Genomic DNA, 24,583 nt, shown 5'->3' with positions numbered 1-24,583 from the left:
AATACAATTATATGTATCATTTATGGAAGTAAAATTACAATTTTTGATTTACTTATTTAGTTTGTGAGAGCACAGTAGTGGTATTTAATTAGAACATGTAAACAATTACACAGTTTTAATAACTCTCACCTCAGTAATTTTTTCATTGTTTTTATTCAGTGATGTAGGAGAAATAAGAAACTTGCTTTTAAAATCGCTTCCTTGTGGTTATTGTCCCTCTACAGAGTTTCTGGTCTCTGTTTTGAAGTATAAAATTGACGCATAGAAGGATGTATTCATCTCATATGGGTGTGCAGTTGAATACCAAACATTCTTGAGCTTATTTAGTAGATTCCATTTAGATTTAACCACTGACATGAAAATAAATGAGAGCCTTTTTTATTGAATAAGTTCTCACTAATGTTGGAATTCAGGTTTAAAAAATAAATCCGTTATGTATTTCTTTGCCAAACTATGATCTCCATTGGTAAAGTACCTTTGGAAAGAATTGCCCAAATGTTGCAAATATTGTCACCTCATTTGCAGTAATTGTTCCTTTATCTTCCAAAATGATGGTTTCAAGAAAAGGAATATTGGGGGTATTTCTTTTCTCATTACATTTTGAGTAAAGTGGAAATTTGTAATAGAAACAGGTAATTTGCTGTTTTGTGTTGACTTGTGCTGTTTTCATCCCATTCTTTCTTTGAGGCAAAAGGTATACACTATTTTCAGTTTCCAGATAAACTAGTGCTTTGGTTGGGGGGTGAGGGGAAAGATGCTGATGCATTTCTTTTTGCCTTAAACGTGCTAGAAAGTCACCTTATATGTATAGAAAAGAACAGTGTGTTGGGGACTTTTTATTTTGAGGAAGCATGGAAGAGGAAGAGGATTTAGAACACTCTCTAAAGTTAACTACTCATTAGTAGAGAGATGTTCTTCCATTTTGTAAGCCAAGTCTTACAGAAAATGCATTGCAACATTACACATATGGTAAAGTTATAAGCAGCTGTTTTTTTAAATGCTTACACAAAAATTCCTGAGTTTTTTCTTAGCAGAAGAAGGTATACCATTGGTGCAATTTGATCTATGTGGATTATGGATAAAAAATAAGTTTATGAAAATTTAAAGCATCTGGTCCATTTGTACTGTAGTTAATTTTAGTAGTTTACAGAGCAGTCTGTGATCACTGTCTCCTTTGCCTATTGCACAGTGCTGAAATATTGTAGCTATCATGTTTGTTTGTCATCTCAAGCCAAGAGGACTAGATTTAGCACCTTCTTTACTTGGCCAAGATCCTAGTTAAACACAAATTCTGCAGAGGATTACAGTATTTGATAGGGGAATCTCCCAAAGCTGCTTTTGTGGATCTGATCCTGATACATAGTTTCACTATTTTTTTTTTTTCAAGCTGGTGGATGGGGTGTTTTTCCCCTTGGCATTCAAATATACATTTTGTTAAAATACTGTAACAGTGTGTCTGACAAGAATCCAGATAACTTCAAGATTTTGCAGTTAACAAATTGTGCTCTCATGGACTGTAAGGTGTCATGGTCATTTCCAAATGTGCCATAATACTATTTGCTGTTAGAATGCTTTGAAAATTTGAGATTGGTATTTTAAAATAAGTTGCATAATACATATTATGGTCAACTCCATCCATATGTACTGTACAAGCAAATCTGTAACAAAGTTCTGGTATTTCCATTTCGAACAAATGTCACACAAAATATTCAGGAACAAAGTAAGGAGTTTTGGTTTGGTAGTAATTTGTAACAAGTGTGCTAACAATAGTAGCAAAATAAGTTCAGACAAAGCTTTGGTGCTGATGTCTCATGACCTGGGCATTAAGAAATAACCAGAAGTCTGATGGCACAAATTAAGTCATGAAACCACAACTCAATATGTGCAACTTGTCACTGTTACACAATTTGCTGGTGCTCAGGACTAGTTAGCTGGCTATTTTTGAATTTTAAATAATTGATCAGAAGCTTGTGCCTGGGTATAATGTGTATACATGAGCAAGCTGGCCTGTCATTGTTTACTCTGTGCTCATCAGCAGTTTACATTCTAAACAAATTGGAATGAACTACAGCTCAAAAAGAGCCGCTCCTGTCTCTGTTCAATGGGATTAGATAATAGGACCTGGGCTAAAACCTTGGAGGAGCCAGCTAGACTGTAAGCTACATGAGAGCACCGGCTTTGTTTACTGCTAGATCTTCAGTGCCTCACACAGTGGCTAGCATGTAGTAGGTGCTTCAATACATATTTATTGAAGATTTGAAAAAAGAATACTTTTGTTAGGGAGGAAAGAATTCAGAGCATGGGTTAGAGAGAGTTACAGGAGAAGTACTGCAAACTGAAGGCAGAGTGTTTTAATGAGAGAGTCTAACTTTGCAGAGTATGTGAAGAAGATGAGGACCAGGAACGATGACTAATGACTCCTTGGAGCAGTTTTATTAGAGCAATGGAGGGTTTGAGTGAATGAGAAGAGACAACGTGGGGGCGAGTGGAGACTACAGTTTGCAGGGCGTTGAACCATAAAGGGAAAGAGAGAGATGACTTTTTGAAAGGGAGGTCACATGTAGGACCTTTTGAATAAGCAAATGTGGAAATATTGGGGGAAAGGAGAATAATCATAGACTATATTGTTCTTTATATATTTGAATGCTAGGAATACTTTCAGTGAAGAGTTCTGAGTCCATTTTCTCTCTTGGCTCTGTTTAATACAGTAACCCCTCTGTATCCTTGAGTTCCATATACAGGAGTGTAGAACCTGTAGTTTTGGAACCCGGGAATACAGAAGGCCGACTGTACTATGGCGTTTTATATAAGGGATTTGAGCATCTTTGGGTTTTTGGTATCTGCAGCGGGTCCTGGAATCAATCTCCAACCGATACGGAGGGATGACTCTACTACTGCTAGCAGTCAGAGGTTTGAACAATATCCTTTGCAGTAGAAATAACACATTTAAGATGTTTACACAGCAGGTGTTGGGCTTTTATTGATTTCCCCTGTAATGCGGTTTTTGTATTTTTCTTGTAATCACATAATAATGTATCTTAGATCGTGACCATTTTAAGACACAAAATTAATTTTTTAAAAAATTGGTAATTTGGGTTTTCTCTAGTTTCTCTGTACTCTGCATTTAAGCTTAGGTGATTATGTATATTTCTAGGTCCTAAGTGGTCTTTTTTTTTTTTTTTTTTTTCGGTACGCGGGCCCCTCAGTGTTGTGGCCTCTCCCGTTGCGGAGCACAGGCTCCGGACGCGCAGGCTCAGCGGCCATGGCTCACGGGCCCAGCCACTCCGCGGCATGTGGGATCTTCCCGGACCGGGGCATGAACCCGCATTCCCTGCATCGGCAGGCGGACTCTCAACCACTGCGCCACCAGGGAAGCCCCTAAGTGGTCTTTTTGAACTACTATAATCTTTGATTTTTTAAATAATTACAGGAAAGGATTGGATTTTAAAGAATTTTGAAAACTAGTGAAGTTGACTTAGCTTACTTGGTAGACTGAGAAGCTTGATGAATTAAAACGATTTGTTTCCAACCCAGAAAACATTCTGTCCTAAGTGTTTTAGCAATTTATCTCAGTATGCTTTTGGGTGACAAGAGTCTATTTTGAAGTTGAATAGGCTTTGGGAAGTCATACAGGCCATCTAATAAGTTGCTGGGAATGATTGCTAATTGCTTAATTCTAGGGCTACTTCATTATTTCATATGTATGCTTTCTATTAAAAAAAACTTATTGAGTGCTTACTTTGCCTTTAAAGATTTAATCTTGACTAAATGAAGAGTTACTTAGTATTCCTACATGCATGTTTTCGCTTGTCTTCTAATTTTAGTTTTTTCCACATTTTACTGTTGTCTCATTTGTGCCTCAGGATTTGTGTCACATGTACCCAGCAGTGGTTCATGTGAACAGCAACTCACTGTCTGACACACTTCTTTTTGGGGAAACAGTGAATCTTCAATGCCTGTGGAGTCTTGTATGGAGACGGTCCTGAAAAAGAAAGTTGGAAAGGACAGATTCAGGCAAGGTGTAGTCATTAAGATGGAATGAAAGAGGAGTGGGAGTGATAGTCTAGTAGAACAGGAGATAATTCATGTGTTGTATAAATACTCTCCACCTCTTTTGATTGGATGGTATCTGATACTATCCCTGTTTTACAGGTGAAGAAACTGAGTTTGTATCTTAGGTCACACGGCTGTTAAAATTGTATAGAATCTGATGTCATGTTTTCTGATTTTAAATTTTATATTATTTTCTCTGTAACACATTGTTTCTAAGCCTTTATATTCTTAATTTTTGATGCTTTTGCTGTTGAGCTGCCATGGCAACTGTTTAGGAGTCTGTTCCTTTCCCACACCGGTATTTAGCAAGTAGTATCAATTTGAGAAGTTAAAGAGGCAAGGCAAGCTGTTACCCCCTTAACAACGCTAAGGTGAGGCTTGGACCCTTCATAGTGATACACTCCCTTCATTGAAGTAGTAAATGAGGGTTGACACAAAAGCTTCCTCTTAAAGCCCTAAATTAAAGAGTCTGTAAACTATTTCTAATGAAGTTACTTTTTTGAGATGTAATTTATGAATCATAAAAATACATCCATTTAAAGTGTACAGTTCACTGGTTTTAGTATATTCCCAGAGTTAAGCAGTCATCACCATGATCTAAGTTTAGAGTGTTTTCATTACCCCCAAAGAAACCCCATACCCATTAGCATCCGTCTTATTCCCCTGTCACCCCAGGTCATAATGATCTACTTTCTATCTCTATACATTTGCCTGTTTTGGACATTTCATGTGAACAAAATCATACATATGTGGCCTTTGTGTCTGATTTCTTTCACTGAGCATAATTTTCAAGGTTCACACGTGTTGCATGTTATCAACGCTTCATTCCTTTCTATTGCTTAGTGTTCCAGTGTATGAATACACATTTTATTTATTCATCAGATGATGGACATTTGGATTGTTTCTACTTTTTTGGCTATTATGAATAATATAGTACTGTTATAAATATTCTTTAGAAGTTTTTTGTTGTTGCCTTTTTTAATGTGATAAGACATACATAACATAAAATTTGCCATTTTAACATGTACAATTAAGTGACATTAAATACATTTACAATGTTGTGCAACCATCACCACTGTCTATTTCCAGAATTTTTGATCATCCCAAACAGAAACTCTCTACCTAATAAATAATAGCTCCCCATTGCCCCCTACCTCCAGCCTCTATTCTACTTTTTGTCTTTATGAATTTACCTATTTTAGGTAACTCATATAAGTGGAATCATACACTGTTTGCCCTTCTGTGACTTTTTTTTCCCCACTTAGCATTTGTCTTCAGAGTTCATTCATGTTGTAGCATGTGTCAGAATTTCCTTCCTTTTTAAGGCTAACATTCCATTGTATATATATATATGTACCACATTTTGTTTATCCATTCATACATCAATGAATATTTGGGTTGTTTCTACTTTTTTGGCTGTTGTGAATAATACTGCTGTGAACATGGATGTACAAATACCTGTTTGAATCCTTGCTTTCAGTTCTTTTGGGTATATACCCTAAAGTGGAATTGCAAGGTAATATGGTGAATCTGCGTTCAACTTTTTAAAGAACTGCCAAACTTTTCCACAGTTGGCTGTACCATTTTTCATTCCCACTAGCTAGCGATGCACAAGAATTCTAATTTCTCCATATTTTTGCCCCCTCCCCCCCTTTTTTTTTGATACTAGCCATCCTAATGGATGTGTTGTATAGTATCTCATTGTGGTTTATGTACAAGTTTTTGTGTGGTGTATGTATTGTATTCTCTCGTGTGTATGTATACCTAGGAGTAGAATTGCTGTGTCATATTGCAACTTTAACATTTTGAGGATCTGTCAAACCAATTTCAAAAAATAGCTGAACCATTTTACATTCCTACCAGCAATGTATGAAGGTTCCAGTTTCTATTATGACTTTTTGGTATTAGCCATCCTTGAGAGTGTGAAGTGGCATCTCCTTTGTGGGTTTTCCTTTTTCTCATTGTGGTTTTGATTTGAGTTTCCCTAATGGCTAATGATGATGTGTGTCTTTTTATGTACTTATTGGCTATTTGTGTATCTTTTTTTTTTTAAAGAAACATGAGTAGTTTTTATTTATTTATTTATTAATTCATTCATTCACTTAGGCTGTGTTGGGTTTTTGTTGCTGCGCGTGGGCTTTCTCTAGTTGCAGCGAGCAGGGGCTACTCTTCGTTACGGTGCCCGGGCTTCTCATTGCAGTGGCTTCTCTTGTTGTGGAACACGGGCTCTAGGCACAAGAGCTTCAGTAGTTGTGGCACACAGGCTCAGTAGTTGTGGCTCGTGGGCTCCAGAGCGCAGGCTTAGTAGTTGTGGCGCATGGGCTTAGTTGCTCCGCGGCATGTGGGATCTTCCCGGACCAGGGATTGAACCCGTGTCCCCCGCATTGGCAGGCGGATTCTTAACACTGCGCCACCAGGGAAGCCCCTGTGTATCTTTATTTTGGAGAAAGGAGAGTCGTCAGATGCTTTGGAAAGGTCAAATTAAGGTAAATGTTTGATTATTAGGAAGGAGCATAGGGAGAGTGGTCCCTCTGGAGTTGTGGGTGTCAGAGGAGGAGGAGGAATGATTGGGGGCGTAAGAGGAGGAGTTGAGTGGAAGATGAGGGAGAAGTGGTGACATATGTTGTCAAGAATACTTTCAGAAAGCTTTGCTGGGAAAGGAACAACCAAGAGTTTGGTTACCTACGTGAAAGGAAAGTTTGGAGGAGTTTTTGTGGTTGTCATTATCGATGTTGTTTCTAATAGCAATACTTGAGTATATGGCTCAGAGGAAAGAGCCAGTGGAGAAAGAGAAGTGGAAGATAGGAGAGAGAGGGATAATGGTGGCACATGGCTCTAGAGGAGTTGGGGTGGGGCGGGGTGGGGGAGGGAGGGATGAGGGAGATAAGACCCAGGTGAAGTTATCAGTCTTGGACTAGAGAAAGGATACCTAGACATCTGTGCATATAGGGAAGAAGGAAATGATGTCTGGGATAATAAGTTACTTATGTTTGGTTTTGGAGAGTGGCTGAGATCAAAGGGAAGAGAAGCCTGCTGTCCTATATTTTCTCTTTGGAGTCAGAAGTAATGTCACTTGAGGTAAAGTGGGCTGGGTAGGGAGTCTGAAGAAAGTGGTAAATAGAAGATTTTTAGGTAACATTGATGCCTAGAAGAAATAGATGGTGGTGAATATATGATAGCATCATGAAGTTGTCTTAATTTCTTTTCCCATGAAGTCCTCAGTGAGCAGAGTATAGGAACAAAGAAAGTAGAACTGGTTAGATTATCCCATTGTTAGGAGTTTGCAGCTTTCTGAATGTGGCAGGAAGACAGAGGAGTGAAGTTCAGGGTGTTAAGAATGTGCTTGAAGTCTTAGGCCATGGAATTAATACTGAGGACATAAAGTGAAGCCACATGAAACTTCTTATAGCAAATCTGTGCCACCCTTCCACCCTCTACTTTTAACTCCTTACACAGGAAGCATGGGGAGGATATCCCTTCTCCAAAATTAATTTTCTTCCATGCTCAAAAATAGAAACAAATATTTTTACATCTTTTAACTTCCTTCCAAGTTTATCATATATTTAAACTTTTAGAAAAGTTTGTTGTCTGTATGGGTTGCACTTGTTTATTTTTTTTTACACTTTCAGTATTCAGTATGAGAGAACTAAAATAAATTAATATATGTATGTTACATATGCCACATTGTTTTCTTCTTACTGATTATGTGAAATAGTCTTAAGTAGTAGATACTTAATACTTTAAGCAAGGACATATATGTTTGAGGTGAGAATTTTTATCATCTTTTTTCTCCTTGCAAGTATTTGTGCATTTTCGAGGATACAGATAATAATCCCCCCTAAAACAAAACAAAACAAAATAAATTAAAATTCCCCTGTAAGTAAACCAGTAGAAATAAACTTTTTAAATATCCTTCCCCATGTGTATGGGAAAGACTGGGTGGGGAGTGGGGATAATGTACTTTTTCTTTTAAACATGTATGCTTGGATGTTAATTTTATTTTATTTTTTTAGTTATTTCTGAGATATACATTTTAAAGTAATAACTAGAATTATGACTTATAACATTATACCTTCTACTCCACCATCTTGGTTCCTCCCTGGATGTTAATTTTAAAATTTTTTCTTAAAAACTTAATACATGTCCTTAATATCATAAACAGTTTCCATTTTATTAATTGTTTTTTAGCATTTTAAACTGTTGCTTAGTATTCCATCTGCTGATTTAAATCAATTCCTCATTTTAGGACAACTTACATTGTGTGTAGTTTTTCATAGTTAAAATAAGCACTGCTTTGAACATGCCTGTAGCTGACTCACTTTACTCATTCTTAATTATTGCTTGGTGAAAGGTATATATGTTAAAAAGGAATCCATAAATGTTATTTAAATTATTCAAAAAGTACATACAAATATAATATGTATTATAAGTATACTCAAGCTGTACTGACTGATGCTATGTGAGAAGTGAAAGTTTCCTTCCTATTTCATTTCTCTGAAGTACCCACCTTTCACGATTTTGTTTTTTGTTCAAATGGATACTATCATAATTCTAAATAATATTTGATGCCTGCATTACCTAACTTTTAACATTAAAGAATATTGATTATTGAATAATTCTTGAGGGGATTTGTGCTAAGGATAAGTGGGAAAAGATTAGCACAAGGAAAATTTAGAAAGTACATAAATACCAAACAGTAGGGGGACAGCCAAATCAATTACTCAGCCATTAAAAATCTTATTTTTTAAGAGTATTGAATGACTCAGAGAAATGTGTGTGATATTTTTGAAAAATATAAATGAGTGAATCCTGCAGAGCATAAAATTATATATTCAATATAAGGACTTACCTGATAGTCCAGCGGGTAAGATTCCAAACTCCCAATGCAGGGGGCTCGGGTTCGATCCCTGGTCGGGGAACTAGATCCCTCACACATGCTGCAACTAAGAAGTCCACATGCCGCAACTAAAGATCCTGCATGCCACAACTAAGACCTGGTGCAGCCATAATAGATAAATAAATAAACAAATATTTTAAAAAATACGCTTATTAAAAATATACATATATTCAGTATAACAGTTTTTATGTGTATATATGTTTCTGTACACACACACATACACTTACATACATATATATGAAGAACTGAAAAGTTATTTACGGAATGTTAATCTTATGGTAATAGAATTGTGGTTGTTTCTGTTTTTTTTTTTTTTTTTACTTTTAATTGGAGTACGGTCGATTTACAATGTTTTGTTAGTTTCAGGTGTACAGCAAAGTGAATCAGTTACGCATATGGATATATCCACTCATTTTTAGATTATTTTCCCATATAGGCCATTACAGAGTATTGAGTGGAGTTCCCTGTGCTTTACAGTAGGTCCTTTTTAGTTATCTATTTTATATATAGTAGTGTGTATATGTTAATCCCAACCTCCCAATTTATCCCCCGCCCCGACTTGTGGTTGGTTTTTATATTTTTTATACATTGACCAAATTCTCTAAAATGACTTTTAAAAATGGGATAATATCATTAAAATAAAGTAATATAAAGATAGTGTGTTGACTTTTGTTTGACAGTTTTACCAAAAAAGGCCATAATAGAAAATATAAGTGCCATATAGACCAGTTAGCTGTTCAGAATTAGAAAAAGCCATTTTAGAGCCACATACTTCCCTCCAAGCCTTACTCCTTCACTCATAAATACTGGTCACAAGGAGCGCAGTTCCATATGAAAATGACTGAACAAAAATCTCACCAAGATAGTAAAGAAAGCAGAAAATTTATCCTCAGAAGCATTTTCACATTTTAAAGAGAGGCAGTATTTTAATGCATTTATTTACTTGGTTTAACTTAAACTTAGAAATAAATTATTTGGGGCTTCCCTGGTGGCACAGTGGTTGAGAGTCCGCCTGCCGATGCAGGGGACACAGGTTCGTGACCCGGTCCGGGAAGATCCCACATGCCGCGGGAGCGGCTGGGCCCGTGAGCCATGGCCGCTGAGCCTACGCGTCCAGAGCCTGTGCTCCTCAACGGGAGAGGCCACAACAGTGAGAGGCCCGCATACTGCAAATAAATAAATAAATAAATAAATAAATAAATAAATAATTTGACTATGTGATCCCTAAATTATTTTGAAATTCCATAGGAACATGCTATCCCAAGTTCTTTATTAATAATAACACCATTAACTTTATAATGATGAAATATATTTGTGAGAATCTTAAGGTCCCTTACATGTTTTTAGTTATCTTTTTTTGTAATATAATTTAAATACAAGAAAATGCACCAATTTTAAGGGTGCAGTTTGATGAGTTTTACCCAGCGTGTACAATCATGTATCCAGCACTGCACTTCCATCACCCCAAAAAGTTCCCTGTACTGCTTCGTAGTCAGTCCCTTTTCCTACCCCCGGCCCTGGAAACCACAAATCTGTTTCTATCCCTATAGTTCAGCCTTCTGTAAAATTTCAATTAAATGGAACCATTCAGTATATACTAGTCTTTTGTTATAGCTTTTTTCACTAAAAACATAATGCTTTTGAGATTCATCCATGTTGTTACATATAGTTTTTGCCTTTGAAATTCAGAGTAGTATTCCATTTTATACTACAATTTGATTTTCCAATGATGAGTGTGATGGGCATATGTATTTTTCCATTTGGAGGCTGTTATAAACAAAGTTGCTATGAATATTCATATATAAGTCCTTGTGTGAATATACGCTTTTGTTTTTCTTAGGTAAATATCTAGAAGTTGAATGGCTGGGTTGAATGGAAAAAATTATGTTTAACTTTATAAGAAACTGCTGAACTGGATACCAAGTTCAGTTCCATTTTTCATGCCCACCAACTGTGTATGAGAGTTGCAGTTTCGCCCTACAATAAATAACATTTGGTGCTGTTAGTCTTTCAGTTTTTCTGGTGGGAATATAGTGCTATCTCATTATGGGTTTGATTTTTATTTTACTTTCCTAATGACTAATGATGTTGAGCTGCTTTTCGTGTACTTATTTGCCGTTCATATGTCTTCTTTTGTGAAGTGTCTGTTCAAATTACTTGCCCATTTTTTGTTAATCAGGCTTTTGTCTTACTATTAATGTTACTCAGAGTGGGAGTGTGGCTGCTCCCTGCTCTGAAGCCAATAAAGAGGCATGGTGGAAAGGAAGGTTTGTTTTATTTGGGGGGCCAGCAGAAGGGGGTGGGGGGTGGACTCCTGCCCATAGGCCAACTCCCACCCACTGACAGTCAGTGGGCAAGAGCTTTTATAGGTGAAAAGAGGGGACTACATGCAGAAACCGCATAGTCAGCTCTGACAGTCACCTTGAAATTGGACATGTAGTGGTCTGATCAGCGTCATCTTGTTTGTTTTAAGTACAATTAGTCTTCAGTTCCAGGGTCGGTTTGTTCCCGTTTCTTTGAGGACAGTTCTCAGAATTGTGGCAGCTTATGTCATGGCTGCAGTCTGGTCGTCAAGTAGTTAACTTCTTCCACCTGGTGGGGGTTTTAGTATCTATAAGACAGCTCACAGGATATGGCTCAGAATACTATCTGTAGCCATTAAAGAGGAACTAAAGGTCCTTGACTATGCTTAGTGACTAAACTATTATTATTTAGTTTGTTGGACTGTTTTCCTTTGTTTCTGCATTTTCTCACTTCTCTGATTAAACTTATTCTTTGGCTGAAGTTTTTCCACACACAAAAGGCTGGCTGAGGACATGGGGGCAAGGACCATAAGGTTCTGCTCCGTTTCATTAAGTTGTAAGCATTTGGTGTATTTTTTGGACACAGTCCTTTATCAGAAATTTTACATTTTTTTCTCTCATTCTGTGGCATGTCCTTGCCTTGTTTTTCTTTTCAAGAGACGTTTCTAATTTTAATGAAATCTAATTCATCAGTTTTTCCTTTTATGGATCATCCTTTTGGTACATATCTAAGAACTCCTTTGTAACCAAGGTTACAAAGATTTTCTCCTATGTTTTTCTTTCTAAAAGTTTTATAGTGTTGTTCTTGCTTTCAGATCTAAGACCTGCACCGTGCCTGCCTCTTGTCTGTGCTAATTTGAGATCCTTTCTCACTCTTCCCATTTGGTTCTTTACTTCCTTTTCTGCCTGTTTCTGGCTTTGCACACCTTCTGATCAGAATATATCCTGTTGCCTTTTCTGGGGACTCCGAGTTCCAGTCCTGTCCCATTTTTTCCTGGAGGTCAAAATACATTGGAAATCCCCTTTGATTTTGTTACGATAAGAAAAAGTCAATTTTTATTTTTCAGTTTTTTTAAACGAATTATTTGTTTTCTAATGCTGGTCCTGCCTTTTTAAAAAAATTTATTATTTTTTAAAGTTTTTGGCTGCATTGGGTCTTCGTTGCTGCACACGGGCTTTCTCTAGTTGCAGTGTGCAGGCTTCTCATTGCAGTGGCTTCTCTCGTTGTGGAGCACAGGCTCTAAGCACGCGGGCTCAGTAGTTGTGACACACGGGCTCCAGAGCGCAGGCTCAGCAGTTGTGGCGCACGGGCTTAGTTTCTCCACGGCATGTAGGATCTTCCTGGACCAGGGATTGAACCTGTGTACCCTGCATTGGCAAGCGGATTCTTAACCACCGCACCACCAGGGAAGTCCCAAAAAGTCAGTTTCAATTTAAAAGTCAGCTATTGGATTCTCTTTGGTTTTCTATATAAATGATTTTACTTAGAAATAATAATTATATATTTCATTTCATTTAGTCTACTTATATTTGTTTGTCTTACTGCATTGGTCAGGTATCTGGTAATAACGTTGGTAAGTAGAAGCAACACAGGCATTCTTGTCTTGTTGCCAATCTTAACAGGAATGAATTTCAAGTTTTGTTTTTTCCATTAAAAATGACATCTGCAATAGGTTTTTAGGAGAAAGCCTTTAAAAAGCTTAAAAAATTCCCTATTTCAAGTTTTCTAAGAGTTGATTCCATCTGGAGAAGAAAAAACTTAACTTTATTAAATCCTTTTTCTTTATCATTGATCACCCAATCTCTCATTCTTTGCCATTAATGTGGTAAATTACAGTGAAAGATTTTTTTTAAACACTGAAACTTCCTTTCACTTTTATGATTAATTCAACTTAGTCACAATGTACTATTTTTTAATACGTTGCTAGATTTGAATTCTTTGTGTTTTTCAGTGTCATAAGTCAAGTTGGCCAATATTTTTTACCTGTTTTTTGTTTTCAAAATTAAACTTAATGGCTTGGCCTTTTTCTTTGTTCTGTAAGAAGTTTTATGAACAAGGATTTTCTGTTCCTTGAGAATTAAATAGAACTTGCTTGTCAAAAAAAAAAGTCAGCTATTGTTCAGTAATAATAACAACAGTAATAGTATTCGTGGCTTCTATTTATTGAAGAATTATTATGTGCCAAGTATTGCACTGAATGCTTTGTGTTCAGAAATTTGTTTAAGTGTTAACTGATCTAATATAGGCACTGCTTCTATATATGTTACTTGCTTAATATTACATGGCTATTGAGTTGGGCCAATATTGGATCTCAGATCTGAATCTAAAGCCTGGATTCATGAACTTTTTTTAAAGATTTATTTATTTTATTTTTGGCTGCATCAGGTCTTAGTTGCGCTGCGTGGGCTTTTTGTTGTGGTGCACAGGCTTCTCTGTAGTTGTGGAGTGCAGGTTTTCTCTCTCTGGTCATGGCGCGCAGGCTCCAGGGTGCGTGGGCTCTGTAGTTGAGGTGCGTGGGCTTAGTTGCCCTGCATCATGTGAGATCTTAGTTCCCTGACCAGGGATTGAACCCGCGTCCCCTGTGTTGCAAGGCGGATTCTTTACCACTGGACCACCAGGGAAGTCCCATGAACTGTTCTGGTATACTAAATATAGTTGAATTTTTAAAATTATGGTAGAATAGATACATAAAACTTATCATTTTAACCTTTTAAGTATACAGTTCAGTAGTGTTAACTATATTCCCATTGTTGTGTAGCTAATCTCCAGAACTCTTCTTCTCTTGTAAAACTGAAACTCTATACCCATTAAACACAAACTCCTCATTCCCCCACTGCCTCCAGTCCCCAGCAACCGCCATTCTGCTTTCTGTCTCTATGAATTTGAGTATTCTGGGTGCTCATATAAGTGGAATTGTACATCATTTGTCTTTTTGTGACTGGCTTATTTCATTTTGCATAATGTCCTCAAGAGTCATCCATGTTGTAGCACGTGTCAGAATATCCTTTTCTAAGGCTGTATGATATTCCATTGTGTGTGTGTGTGTGTGTGTGTGTGTGTGTATGTATACATGCATACATACATACATGTATATGTATACACACACACCCTATTTTGTTTATCTGTTTATCCATCAAAGGGTATTTAAGTTGCATCCACCTTTGGCTATTATGAATAATGCTGTTATGAGCATGAGTGTACAGATATCTGTTTAAGTTTCTGCTTTCACTTCTCTTGGGTATATATCCAGAAGTGGAATTGCTGGAGCATATGGTAGTTCTATTTTTAAATTTTTTTGAGGAATAGCCATACTATTTTCCAAAGTGGCTACACCATTTTACATTCCCACCAACAGTGCATGGAGTTGCAGTTTCTCCACATCCTCACCAACATTTATTTTGTTCTTTCATTCTTTTTTAAAATAGTAGCCATCCTAATGGGTGTGAAGTTTTAATAGACTTGATTTTTAAATTCTTCCAGACTTTCTTGGGAAGAATGAATAATTAATAAGTATTATGTATGCATCATACACTTAACCAATTGAATTATTAATATTAATGTTCAAAATTATGAGACAGTCATGGATTTCCCTGGTGGTGCACTGGTTAAGAATCCGCCTGCCAATGCTAATGCAGGGGACACAGGTTCGATCCCTGGTCCTGGAAGATCCCACATGCCGCGGAGCAACTAAGCCTGTGTGCCACAGGTATTGAAGGCCGTGTGCTCTAGGGCCCATGCTCGGCAACAAAAGAAGCCACCGCAATGAGAAGCCTGCGCACCGCAACAAAGAGTAGCCCCCGCTCACCACAACTAGAGAAAGCCCACACACAGCAACAGAAACCCAACGCAGCCAAAAATAAATTTAAAAAAATAAAATTAAAAACAAAAAAGAGACAGTCATAATAGCCACAAAGTTGAAACAAATCAAATGTCCATTAAGTGATGAATAGTTAAAATATAGTACATTCAATGAAATATCTTTTGGCAATAAATAGCATGTGCTGATACATGCTACAACATTGAAAACGTTATGCTAAGTGAGAGAAACCAGACATAAAGACCATGTATGTATGGTTTTATATATAAAATATCCAGAATAGATAAATGTATAGAGACAGAGAGTAAATCAGTGGTTGCTAGGCTCTGAGAGGTGGGTATAGGGGAATTCAGAATGGCTGTTAATGAATATGGATTTTAAGTGCAGAAAGATATGTAAAAAAATTTTAGGCAATGGACTGTCTTGTTTTCATCCCCTATTTGGAGTGTGTACAATTAAACTTCGCAAACATTTTGAAATTATAGGGAAGAGAAGTGTTTAGAACATGATTAGGAAGAAAACAGAATTTAGAAAAAAGTGTAATATATAGTTAGTTTTTCCCAGTGGCAGATTTTCTGTAACTTTTTAAGTTTTAGGAACACAACGTATAGTATAATCTAGTTGCTTTTAAAAATTAAAACTTTAAATATGATTCAATGTACAGCTTATTTGGAAAATAATTACAATACTTCAAATTGAATATATTAATCCTAGAAGCATTTAGAAATGAATGCTTAATTTGGTAGTGTTTGAAAATTCATGTCCCCTCACCCCCTTAACTTGTGTTGTGCAAATGCTTCAGTGTGCTAGAAGTTACTCACCATTTGGTTGAGGAAGAAAAATCTAATTCAGTTGCTAACTTAAATATAATCATTAAAATCATATAAATTTAGTCCCATTGTTTGCCTTGCTGTGATTAGCAGATCGGGTTACAGTGCTTAGATTAGGTGATTTTGCCTCAGAACATCAGGTATGGAGAAATTCCATTAGGATTTATTTAAGTTTTGAAAATATGTCATTGATAGATCATTGACAGAAACCTATACTATTTTTTTAAAATTAATTAATTTATTTGTTTTTATTTTTGGCTGTGTTGTGTCTTCGTTGCTGTGCATGGGCTTTCTCTAGTTGACGCAGTCGGGAGCTACTCCTCGTTGTGGTGGGCGGGCTTCTCATTGTCGTGGCTTCTCTTGTTGCAGAGCATGAGCTCCAGAGCACAGGCTCAGCAGCTGCCGTGCACGGGCTCTTCGGCATGTGGGATTTTCCCAGGCCAGGGATCGAACCCGTGTCCCCTGCATTGGTAGGTGGATTCTTAACCACTGCGCCACCAGGGAAGTGCTATACTGTTATACAAACAAATGTTACAGTTTCAAGGTACAGGTACAGGAAGAGATGCCTTTCTGCTTCTTTCTAACCCTAAAACTTTGGATTTGTTTTGCCTTAAATCTTTGAGCAAAGAAGACAATTACTTACTTTTCGTATTTACTAGGATAAATGGACAAGGCCTGTACTTTTCTATTTTTAAGACCTGTCTGAATATCCAGTACATTTCTATCAACTTTATCTTGTAAGGATATTAAGAAGCCACCATAATCAGAGAAGACTTAAAAAATCTCAACCCACCCAGTCATACTCCACCAGACGTACATTTTTCTTTTGGATATTAGGTATTGCTTGTTCAAAAGTAAAAAGAAATTTGCTTTCCGGGAAGGAAAGTTCTGTCTGAGAGCTAAATGCCATAGAGTTCCTATCTCTTGTTAGGAAATTGACTCTTTTATGAATTAACTTCACTGTTTTCAGCTCTTTTACTAATTTTACATGCACATTTGTAATGTTCAAGGTCTGATAACTAAACCTTTGAACACCTTGTTCAGAAGGTAACATTACTTCTAATTGTTTAGTTTGTGAGAAGTACCTTTGACTACTTAAGGTGGAGCATTTTCTGGTCTCTTGCTCATGGTTGTGTTCCTGGAAACCACATTTGTGGTTCCCTGGGGGCAGCATCAAATAATCCAATAGCAGCTGTATCAACAGAGATGTGCTTGTATATTATTATCATTATTATCAAGTACACTGAGGATTGGACATTTTTCCCCAAAGTACTGACTTTGTTGTCTGGAATAGTAAGGGATTTGGCAAAGTTCAAAAAGAAACCAAAGATTTTACACTGAAAAATGCAGAAATTCTAGGGACTTCCATGGTGGTCCAGTGGCTAAGACTCCGTGCTTCCAATGCAAGGGGCCCGGGTTCAGTCCCTGGTCAGGGAACTAGAACCCACATGCCACAAGTAAAGATCCCGCCAGTCGCAACTGAAGACTCTGCATGTGGCAAGTGAAAGATCCCGCATGCTGCAACGAAGATCCCACGTGCCGCAACTAAGATCTGACGCAGCCAAATAAATAAATAAATATTAAAAAAAAAGAAAAATGGAAAAATTCTAGTTCTTCATTAATTTGGTAAAAAGAATTTTATCTCATTAAATGGGGTTTTCAGTTCATTTACACATTTAATCATTTAAAAGTATGGTATTTATTAAGAAAGATTCCATTACATTTTCTTTGTGTAATGATTACAAACAATCCTTCGAATTCTAACAGGCTGTCGTGTACATTTTGGCCAAATAGAATAGATAAACCCCAGTCTTTATCAACTATAGACCTTAATTAACTGTCTCAACAGTAGACATGACGCTTCTTTCACTTCCTGGTCCAATACTTTGGTAACCATATAGCAAAAGAACGAAATGTTTCTTGTGTGGTTACTAGTTAGATTCTTAAACATATGAGTTTGTAGTAGCTTGGTTAAGAAATCTTTCAAATTTGATCACGGCTTTTCTGTTGAATTTGAACCCAAGTGATTACATTTTCATTTAATTCCTTTCCCTTAAGGGGGCAACACTTTGGGAAATTTATACAGTTAAACTAATATTCTTGGAATCCTATGAGTAGAGGAAGGGATTTACATTATCTTATTGAGAGAATGTAATGGGAGTAATTTATTTTCCTCAAAAACCACAAAAATGACAAAATCCTGGTTTTCTGATCCTAGTGGGATGCTCTGCCTTTTAGCCTGCTCCAAAGAATTTTAGGAATTGGCTAAGTTAGGGATTTTTATTTGTACAGATTTCTTATGTATTGTATGCTAAAATTGTAAACAATGACTGGAACCTTAGCCTTTGAGAATTCTGAGGGAATTAGCTATTTTAAGTAGTTATTTCCTGGCTAAAAAACAATTCATACCTTTGTGAAAGTTTTTTTTTTAAGTATTATTTTAACCATATACAAATGAAAATAAAATTTATTTCATACTTACTTTTCTCCTTAAACATAGTAGACTAAACATAACTCCTTGATGATTTACTTGATAATTTATTTGATGATGTGGTATTATTTTGCTTTAATATATAATAAATACAGTGATGACGTTAGAGTTTTTTTCGTTCCTCTAACAGTTATTGAATATTCACTGTAAGACAGGTATTGTTCTAGGCATGAGATCTGTATAGTTTTGTAGTAGTATTCCCATACCTTGAATTCTTGGCCCAATTTTATGGTTTCTCCTTCTTGCCACCATCTGGCATAATGTTAAGAGCATAAATTCTGGTACCAGACTGTTAAAATTGGAATCCTAGTTCTACTGCTTACTAGTTGTGTGACTATAAGCTATACAACCGCCCTTTGCCTCAGTTTTTATGTCTGTAAGCTAGGGCCAGTGATATAATCTGTTTCATAGGGTTATTGCAAGAATTTAAAGGCATGTGAAATGTTTGAACTGTGCTTGGCACAAAGTTAGTGCTATAGAAAGTTATTAGTCATTATCCCTACTATGAATATTACTATTACTATGACTTCTCAATGCTGTTTGCCCTGTTTCCTGTTTTTAAATTTCTTTAATCTTAGCAAACAGATAACTAAGCTTGCTAGAACTAAGTGTAAAATAAGAATAAATTGACTGTATGAAACCTGAGATTTCCTTTCAAGAAAACAAAATGTAGTGTATGCCTTGGCATTATGTCTAAGAACCTTTCTTTCTTAGACATAACCTTTAATAGGTCATACTTATAAATGAGTACTGAGGAAGGAAAAACAAATAAAATTTATCTTAATAATGGGACTTGTCTTTCAGGGAAAAAGATCTTGAAGAAGCTTTGGAAGCAGGAGGTTGTGATCTTGAAACTTTGAGAAATATAATTCAAGGGAGACCACTGCCTGCTGATCTGAGGGCTAAAGTTTGGAAGGTAACTAGAAACTGAAACAAATAAAATGTAATGACTTAAGAATAATATTTTAGAATTTTTATTTTCAGTTGTCTTAGTTGCAGAAGTACATGCCACGCTTAGAAAATTCATCAAACAGAGCAGCTTGCTAAAATGTGTGTTTCTGTAGTGTTTGGTATATTTAATAATTCAGGTTTTGAAAGGCAGTGCTTTCTTTTGTAGCCATTAGAAATGATGTTTATGAAGATTGTTCACTGAAATGGGAAAATGCAACCAATGAGTAAAATAGGATATATAATTGCAGATATGGAATGATCTCAGCTATGTTTTAAAAAAAAAAGGTAGGGAGAAGAAACAGGTCTCTGGGTGTTAGAATTACAGGAGATTGTCCTTTGCTTTATTTTCCGCTTCAGCTGTTCTCTAGTACATGTGTATTATCATTTTTAAATTTTAAATTAAGATTTTTTTTATGATGAAAAAAGAAGTAGTTCCCTTTGTTAAAACGTGTAAGCAAAGGATAAGATAAAAAACCATCTGTTGGGCTTCCCTGGTGGCGCAGTGGTTGCGAGTCCGCCTGCCGATGCAGGGGACACGGGTTCATGCCCCGGTCCTGGAAGATCCCACATGCCGCGGAGCGGCTGGGCCCGTGAGCCATGGCCGTTGAGCCTGCGCGTCCGGAGCCTGTGCTCCGCAACGGGAGAGGCCACAATGGTGAGAGGCCTGCGTACCGCAAAAAAAAAAAAACCATCTGTTATCTACCACTTATAGGTAGAACACATAATAATGCCTTGGTGACACATCTTATTTTTTCCACTCTGCACATATATATGTAACAGAAATGGAATTACAACTGTATATAGCATTCTGAATGTTTTGTTATAGAAATTTAAAACACATACAAAGTAGAGAGACTTGTTAGTGAACCCCCATTTACCCATCACTTAGCTTTAACTGTTACCAACATTTGGCCAGTCTTGTTTGATTAGTATTCTATCCTTTCCTCCCCACCCCGCCCACTGGACTATTTTAAAGCAGATCCTTGGTAGCACACTAAAATATTTTAGTATGAAAGTCTAAAAGATAAAGACTTTTAAAATAACCATAACACTATTAAATTGAAAAGAATGGTAATTCCTTAATGTGTCCTCACATGGCTGAAGGGACAAGGGAGCTAACTGGGGTTTCTTTTATAAGGGGGCTAATCCCATTCATGAGTGTTCCACCCTCATGTCCTAATCACCTCTCAAAGGCCCTGCCTGTATTTACCAAAACATTGGGGATTAGGTTTCAACATAAATGAATTTGGGTGAGGGGACACAGACATTCAGTCTATAGCATTAATGATGTTTGCTTGAAATAAATTTACATATATAATTATGTAAATATTTTGTGTAATTCATTTTATTCACTGGATTAACATGAAATAGTAAAATTTGCTATAGATACATTACTTTGTAATCTTTGAAGTGTGCATTATTCCTAAATTCAGGCCTCCATTATTATAGCATATTTTCCAAGAATGAGAAATAACATATGAAGCTGTTTGCTTTTTTTAATCTTTCTTCCAGATTGCTCTAAATGTTGCAGGAAAAGGAGATAGTTTGGCATCCTGGGATGGTATTTTAGACCTGCCAGAACAGAACACTATTCACAAAGATTGTCTGGAGTTTATTGGTAAGTTTAATAATTGTTTTCAAACAGTGAAAAAAATTTCAAATAATTTTTTGATGGAGGAGTTGCTCTTTAGTAGAATTAACTTGTTATAATTTGGGATATGTTGAATTTGTAAAGGGCTAATAAATAGCTTTAGAACTTCTTTTTTGAAATTCTTACGAAATAATGTCTAATATTTTAAGAGAGTCTGATTTTTAGTGTTTCTTTCGCATTATGTTTGATTAAACATTAACATACTTATGTTTAATTCTTTAAGTACCTTTACAGTTTTGTGGCAGTTTTAAATTGTTTTTTGGATAATTGAAGATCTGTATGATTGTATACAGTCCTCAGATTTAAGGGGGCTGTGTTCCAAAAGTTTATCTGTAAGTCGTAAGTCATGATCTGTTATAGAAAAAGTATTGTAAATCATGGGTGAATAGGTTTCCAATCACCCCACAAGGTCTTTTGAAGATTAAATTAATTTGGTTTGTATTTTTCTTTTTTAATTCATCTATAGTCCATTGGTCTTTTTGTTTCTTTCTCTGTCACATTTTAGTTAAATTATTGGCTAAATAAGCTTTTTTGCTAACCTCAACAGAAGCACTATTGCTGATGTGGGCAAAGGAAAGGGAATTTGGTGGTGGAGAATGAATCACTTTCCCTCCCCTTGACAAAGCTATAGTGGCAGCTGCCCATTATGGGGCAGATGATAATCTGTTATTTGGAAAACACTTTTTTGCTTTCCAGGAATGTGGGTTATGCCTACCTTTCCTGCTTCAGATTGTCCATTCTTGTATATATCTATATGTTATATAGATACATATAAGATACATATATATCTATATAACATATATATATAGGTCAAGTATTATTAACTTAGTAAATACTGAATACCTAGTGAATATGAATAAGTATAAGGAAAAATATGCTTTTATGTAGTTCTATTTTGCCCTTGACATACTCTAAATAGAGTAAGGTAGTATTGTATGTTTGTAACCCAGTATTTTGTCCAATAACTGAGCATCTAACAGGCCCTTGGTAACTTTATTTTGACACTTATTTTCTAGACCAGCTTTCAGTGCCCGAAGAGAAGGGAGCAGAATTACTTTTGGATATTGAATCTGTAATTACCTTTTATTGTAAATCACGTAACATTAAATATAGCACGTCCCTTAGCTGGATACATCTACTCAAACCGTTGGTGCATCTTCAACTGCCACGCAGCGATTTATACAACTGCTTTTATGCTATCATGAATAAGTACATTCCCAGGTAAAATATTATTTAGTTATTACACTTTTAAAAATGAATAAAGGTCTAGTTTGTTTTGAACTAAAGTTGTTAGATTTATTTTGATGGTAAAGTAAATGGTTCAAATAATTTTTAAGGTTGTTTGAATCATAATTGTTACTTGACTTTATTTTTGTGGTTATAAACATTTTTTAAAGGATTCTTTAGTTAAGAATTTATGCAATGGAATATTACTCAGCCATGAAAAGGAAAGAAATTGGGTCATTTGTAGAGACGTGGATGGACCTAGAGTCTGTCATACAGAGTGAAGTAAGTCAGAAAGAGAAAAACAAATATCGTATATTAATGCATATATGTGGAATCTAGAAAAATGGTACAGATGAACCTATTTGCAGGGCAGGAATAGAGACGCAGATGTAGAGAACCGGGGGGTAAGGGGGAGTGGGATGAATTGGGAGATTTAGATTGACATATATACACTAACATGTGTAAAATAGGTAGCTAGTGGGAACCTGCTATATAGTACAGGGAGCTCAGCTCAGTGCTTTTAGATTGACGTGTATACATTAACGTGTAAAATAGATAGCTAATGGGAACCTGCTGTATAGCACAGGGAGCTCAGCTTGGTGCTCTGTGATGACCTAGGTGGGTGGGATGGGGGTGGGGTGGGAGGGAGGTCCAAGAGGGAGGGGGTATATGTATACATATAGCTGATTCACTTCGTCATATAGCAGAAGCTAACACAACATTGTAAAGCAATTATACTCCAATTTAAAAAAAAGTAATTTATGCTTCTAGGGTTTATATATGCAGTATAACTCTTCATAGTTTTTTGATTTCTTTACTTATAAAACAGTAACATAGTGTCTAAGTAAAAAGTAAAATTTTTGGAGTGCTGCTACTTTTTTTTTTTTTTTTTTTTGTGGTACGAGGCCTCTCACTGTTGTGGCTTCTCCTGTTGCGGAGCACAGGCTCTGGACGTGCAGGCCCAGCGGTCATGGCTCACGGGCCCAGCCGCTCTGCGGCATGTGGGATCTTCCCGGACTGGGGCACAAACCCGTGTCCCCTGCATCGGCAGGCGGACTCTCAACCACTGCGCCACCAGGGAAGCCCTGGAGTGCTGCTACTTTAAATGAGGTGCTGGGGTTACAGCTTGGAATGTAGTCCTAGAAATACAGGCGTTGAACAAGTAATTAGAAGTGCGCTGAGTGTCAGGAAGGTGAAATATAGAGTGCTATGGGAATGTATAATGGGGGTGACCTAACTTGCCCTGGAGGTCAGGGAGGTCACCTCTGGGAACGTGACACTTAAGTTGAGTCTAGACAGATGTGTAGGTCGTTGTGGGGGGCAGGGGAAGGGGGGTGGGTAGTAGCAGGTGTTGCACTTACGAGGCCAGAAAGAATTCTTGTAGTTCTCAGTGCTGTGGATCAGGTAGTCAGGATTTTAGAGCCAAAAGGGACTTTTGACATAATCTAGACCAGTGGTTTGGCTGCACAGTGAACCTTTGATGCACATTGGAATCATTGGGGGGAGTTCTTAAAAATTCTGATGCCCATTTACATACCTGACTAATTAAATCCCATCTCTGAGGAGGACATTGGTGCACTGATGTTTGTTTAGGTTTAGAGCTTCTCGCTTGATTGCAGTGTGCAGCTGTTCTGGAGCTTGATAGTTAAGTGACTACCATTTTTTTCTGCTTTACTGTGCGGTAACACACTATATTAGGTGTAGGTCCTTTGTGTATTTTCTCATTTAAACAGTGACCACTGTAAGGTATGTATCTCTGATTTACAGCTGCAGAAACTGAGGCAAAGAAGGACATTAAATGACTTATTCAGGATTACACTTCTGCTTTATGACTGAGTCAGGATTTGAACCTAAGTTTGATTGGACACCTGTGCTTTAACTAATAAGGTTCTCCACCCTCGTTGCTTATTAGAATCAACTGAAGAACTTTTTTTTTTTTTCTTTTATAGCTTAAAGTATCATTCACATATTACAAAATTCATCCTTTTAGTAGGTACAATTCAGTGGTTTTTAGTATACTCACAGAGTTGTGCAGCCATAGCCACAATCACTTTTAGAATGTTTCTGTCACCCCCAAAAGAAACCCCAATACTCATTAGCAGTCAACTCTCCGTTTTCCCCTAATACTGTCAGCCCTAGGCAACCACTTATCTTTCTCTATGGATTTGCCTATTCTGGAGAATTTATATAAATGGAATCGTATAATATGTGGTCTTTTATGACTACCTTCTTTCACTTAGTATAGTGTTTTAAGGATTCATCCATATTATGGCATATATCAGTACTTATTTCTTTTTATTGCCAAGTAATATCTCATTGTATGCACAATATAAAATACCACATTTTATTTACTCATGCAACA

General features: G+C 36.6%; 1 protein-coding gene across 3 annotated transcripts in view; it reads left to right on the top strand.

Annotated features, from left to right (window-relative positions):
• The window catches only part of TBC1D23 (TBC1 domain family member 23), a 64,011-nt gene that overhangs the window by 6,847 nt on the left and 32,581 nt on the right, over positions 1–24,583 (top strand). For 2 of the 3 annotated variants that reach the window (XM_019922662.3, XM_019922661.3), the window contains exons 2-4: positions 19,197–19,308; positions 20,856–20,961; positions 22,011–22,215. In XM_019922662.3, the coding sequence (XP_019778221.2) occupies positions 19,197–19,308; positions 20,856–20,961; positions 22,011–22,215 (423 nt within the window). Of the gene's footprint in view, positions 1–16,270; positions 16,372–19,196; positions 19,309–20,855; positions 20,962–22,010; positions 22,216–24,583 lie in introns of all 3 variants that reach the window. The other variant, XM_073804335.1, reaches the window with a different exon arrangement.

The sequence above is a fragment of the Tursiops truncatus genome, chromosome 4, assembly GCF_011762595.2.
Source record: "Tursiops truncatus isolate mTurTru1 chromosome 4, mTurTru1.mat.Y, whole genome shotgun sequence".
Classification (NCBI taxonomy): Eukaryota; Metazoa; Chordata; class Mammalia; order Artiodactyla; family Delphinidae; genus Tursiops; species Tursiops truncatus.
This window is presented reverse-complemented; position numbering and strand designations above follow the sequence as displayed.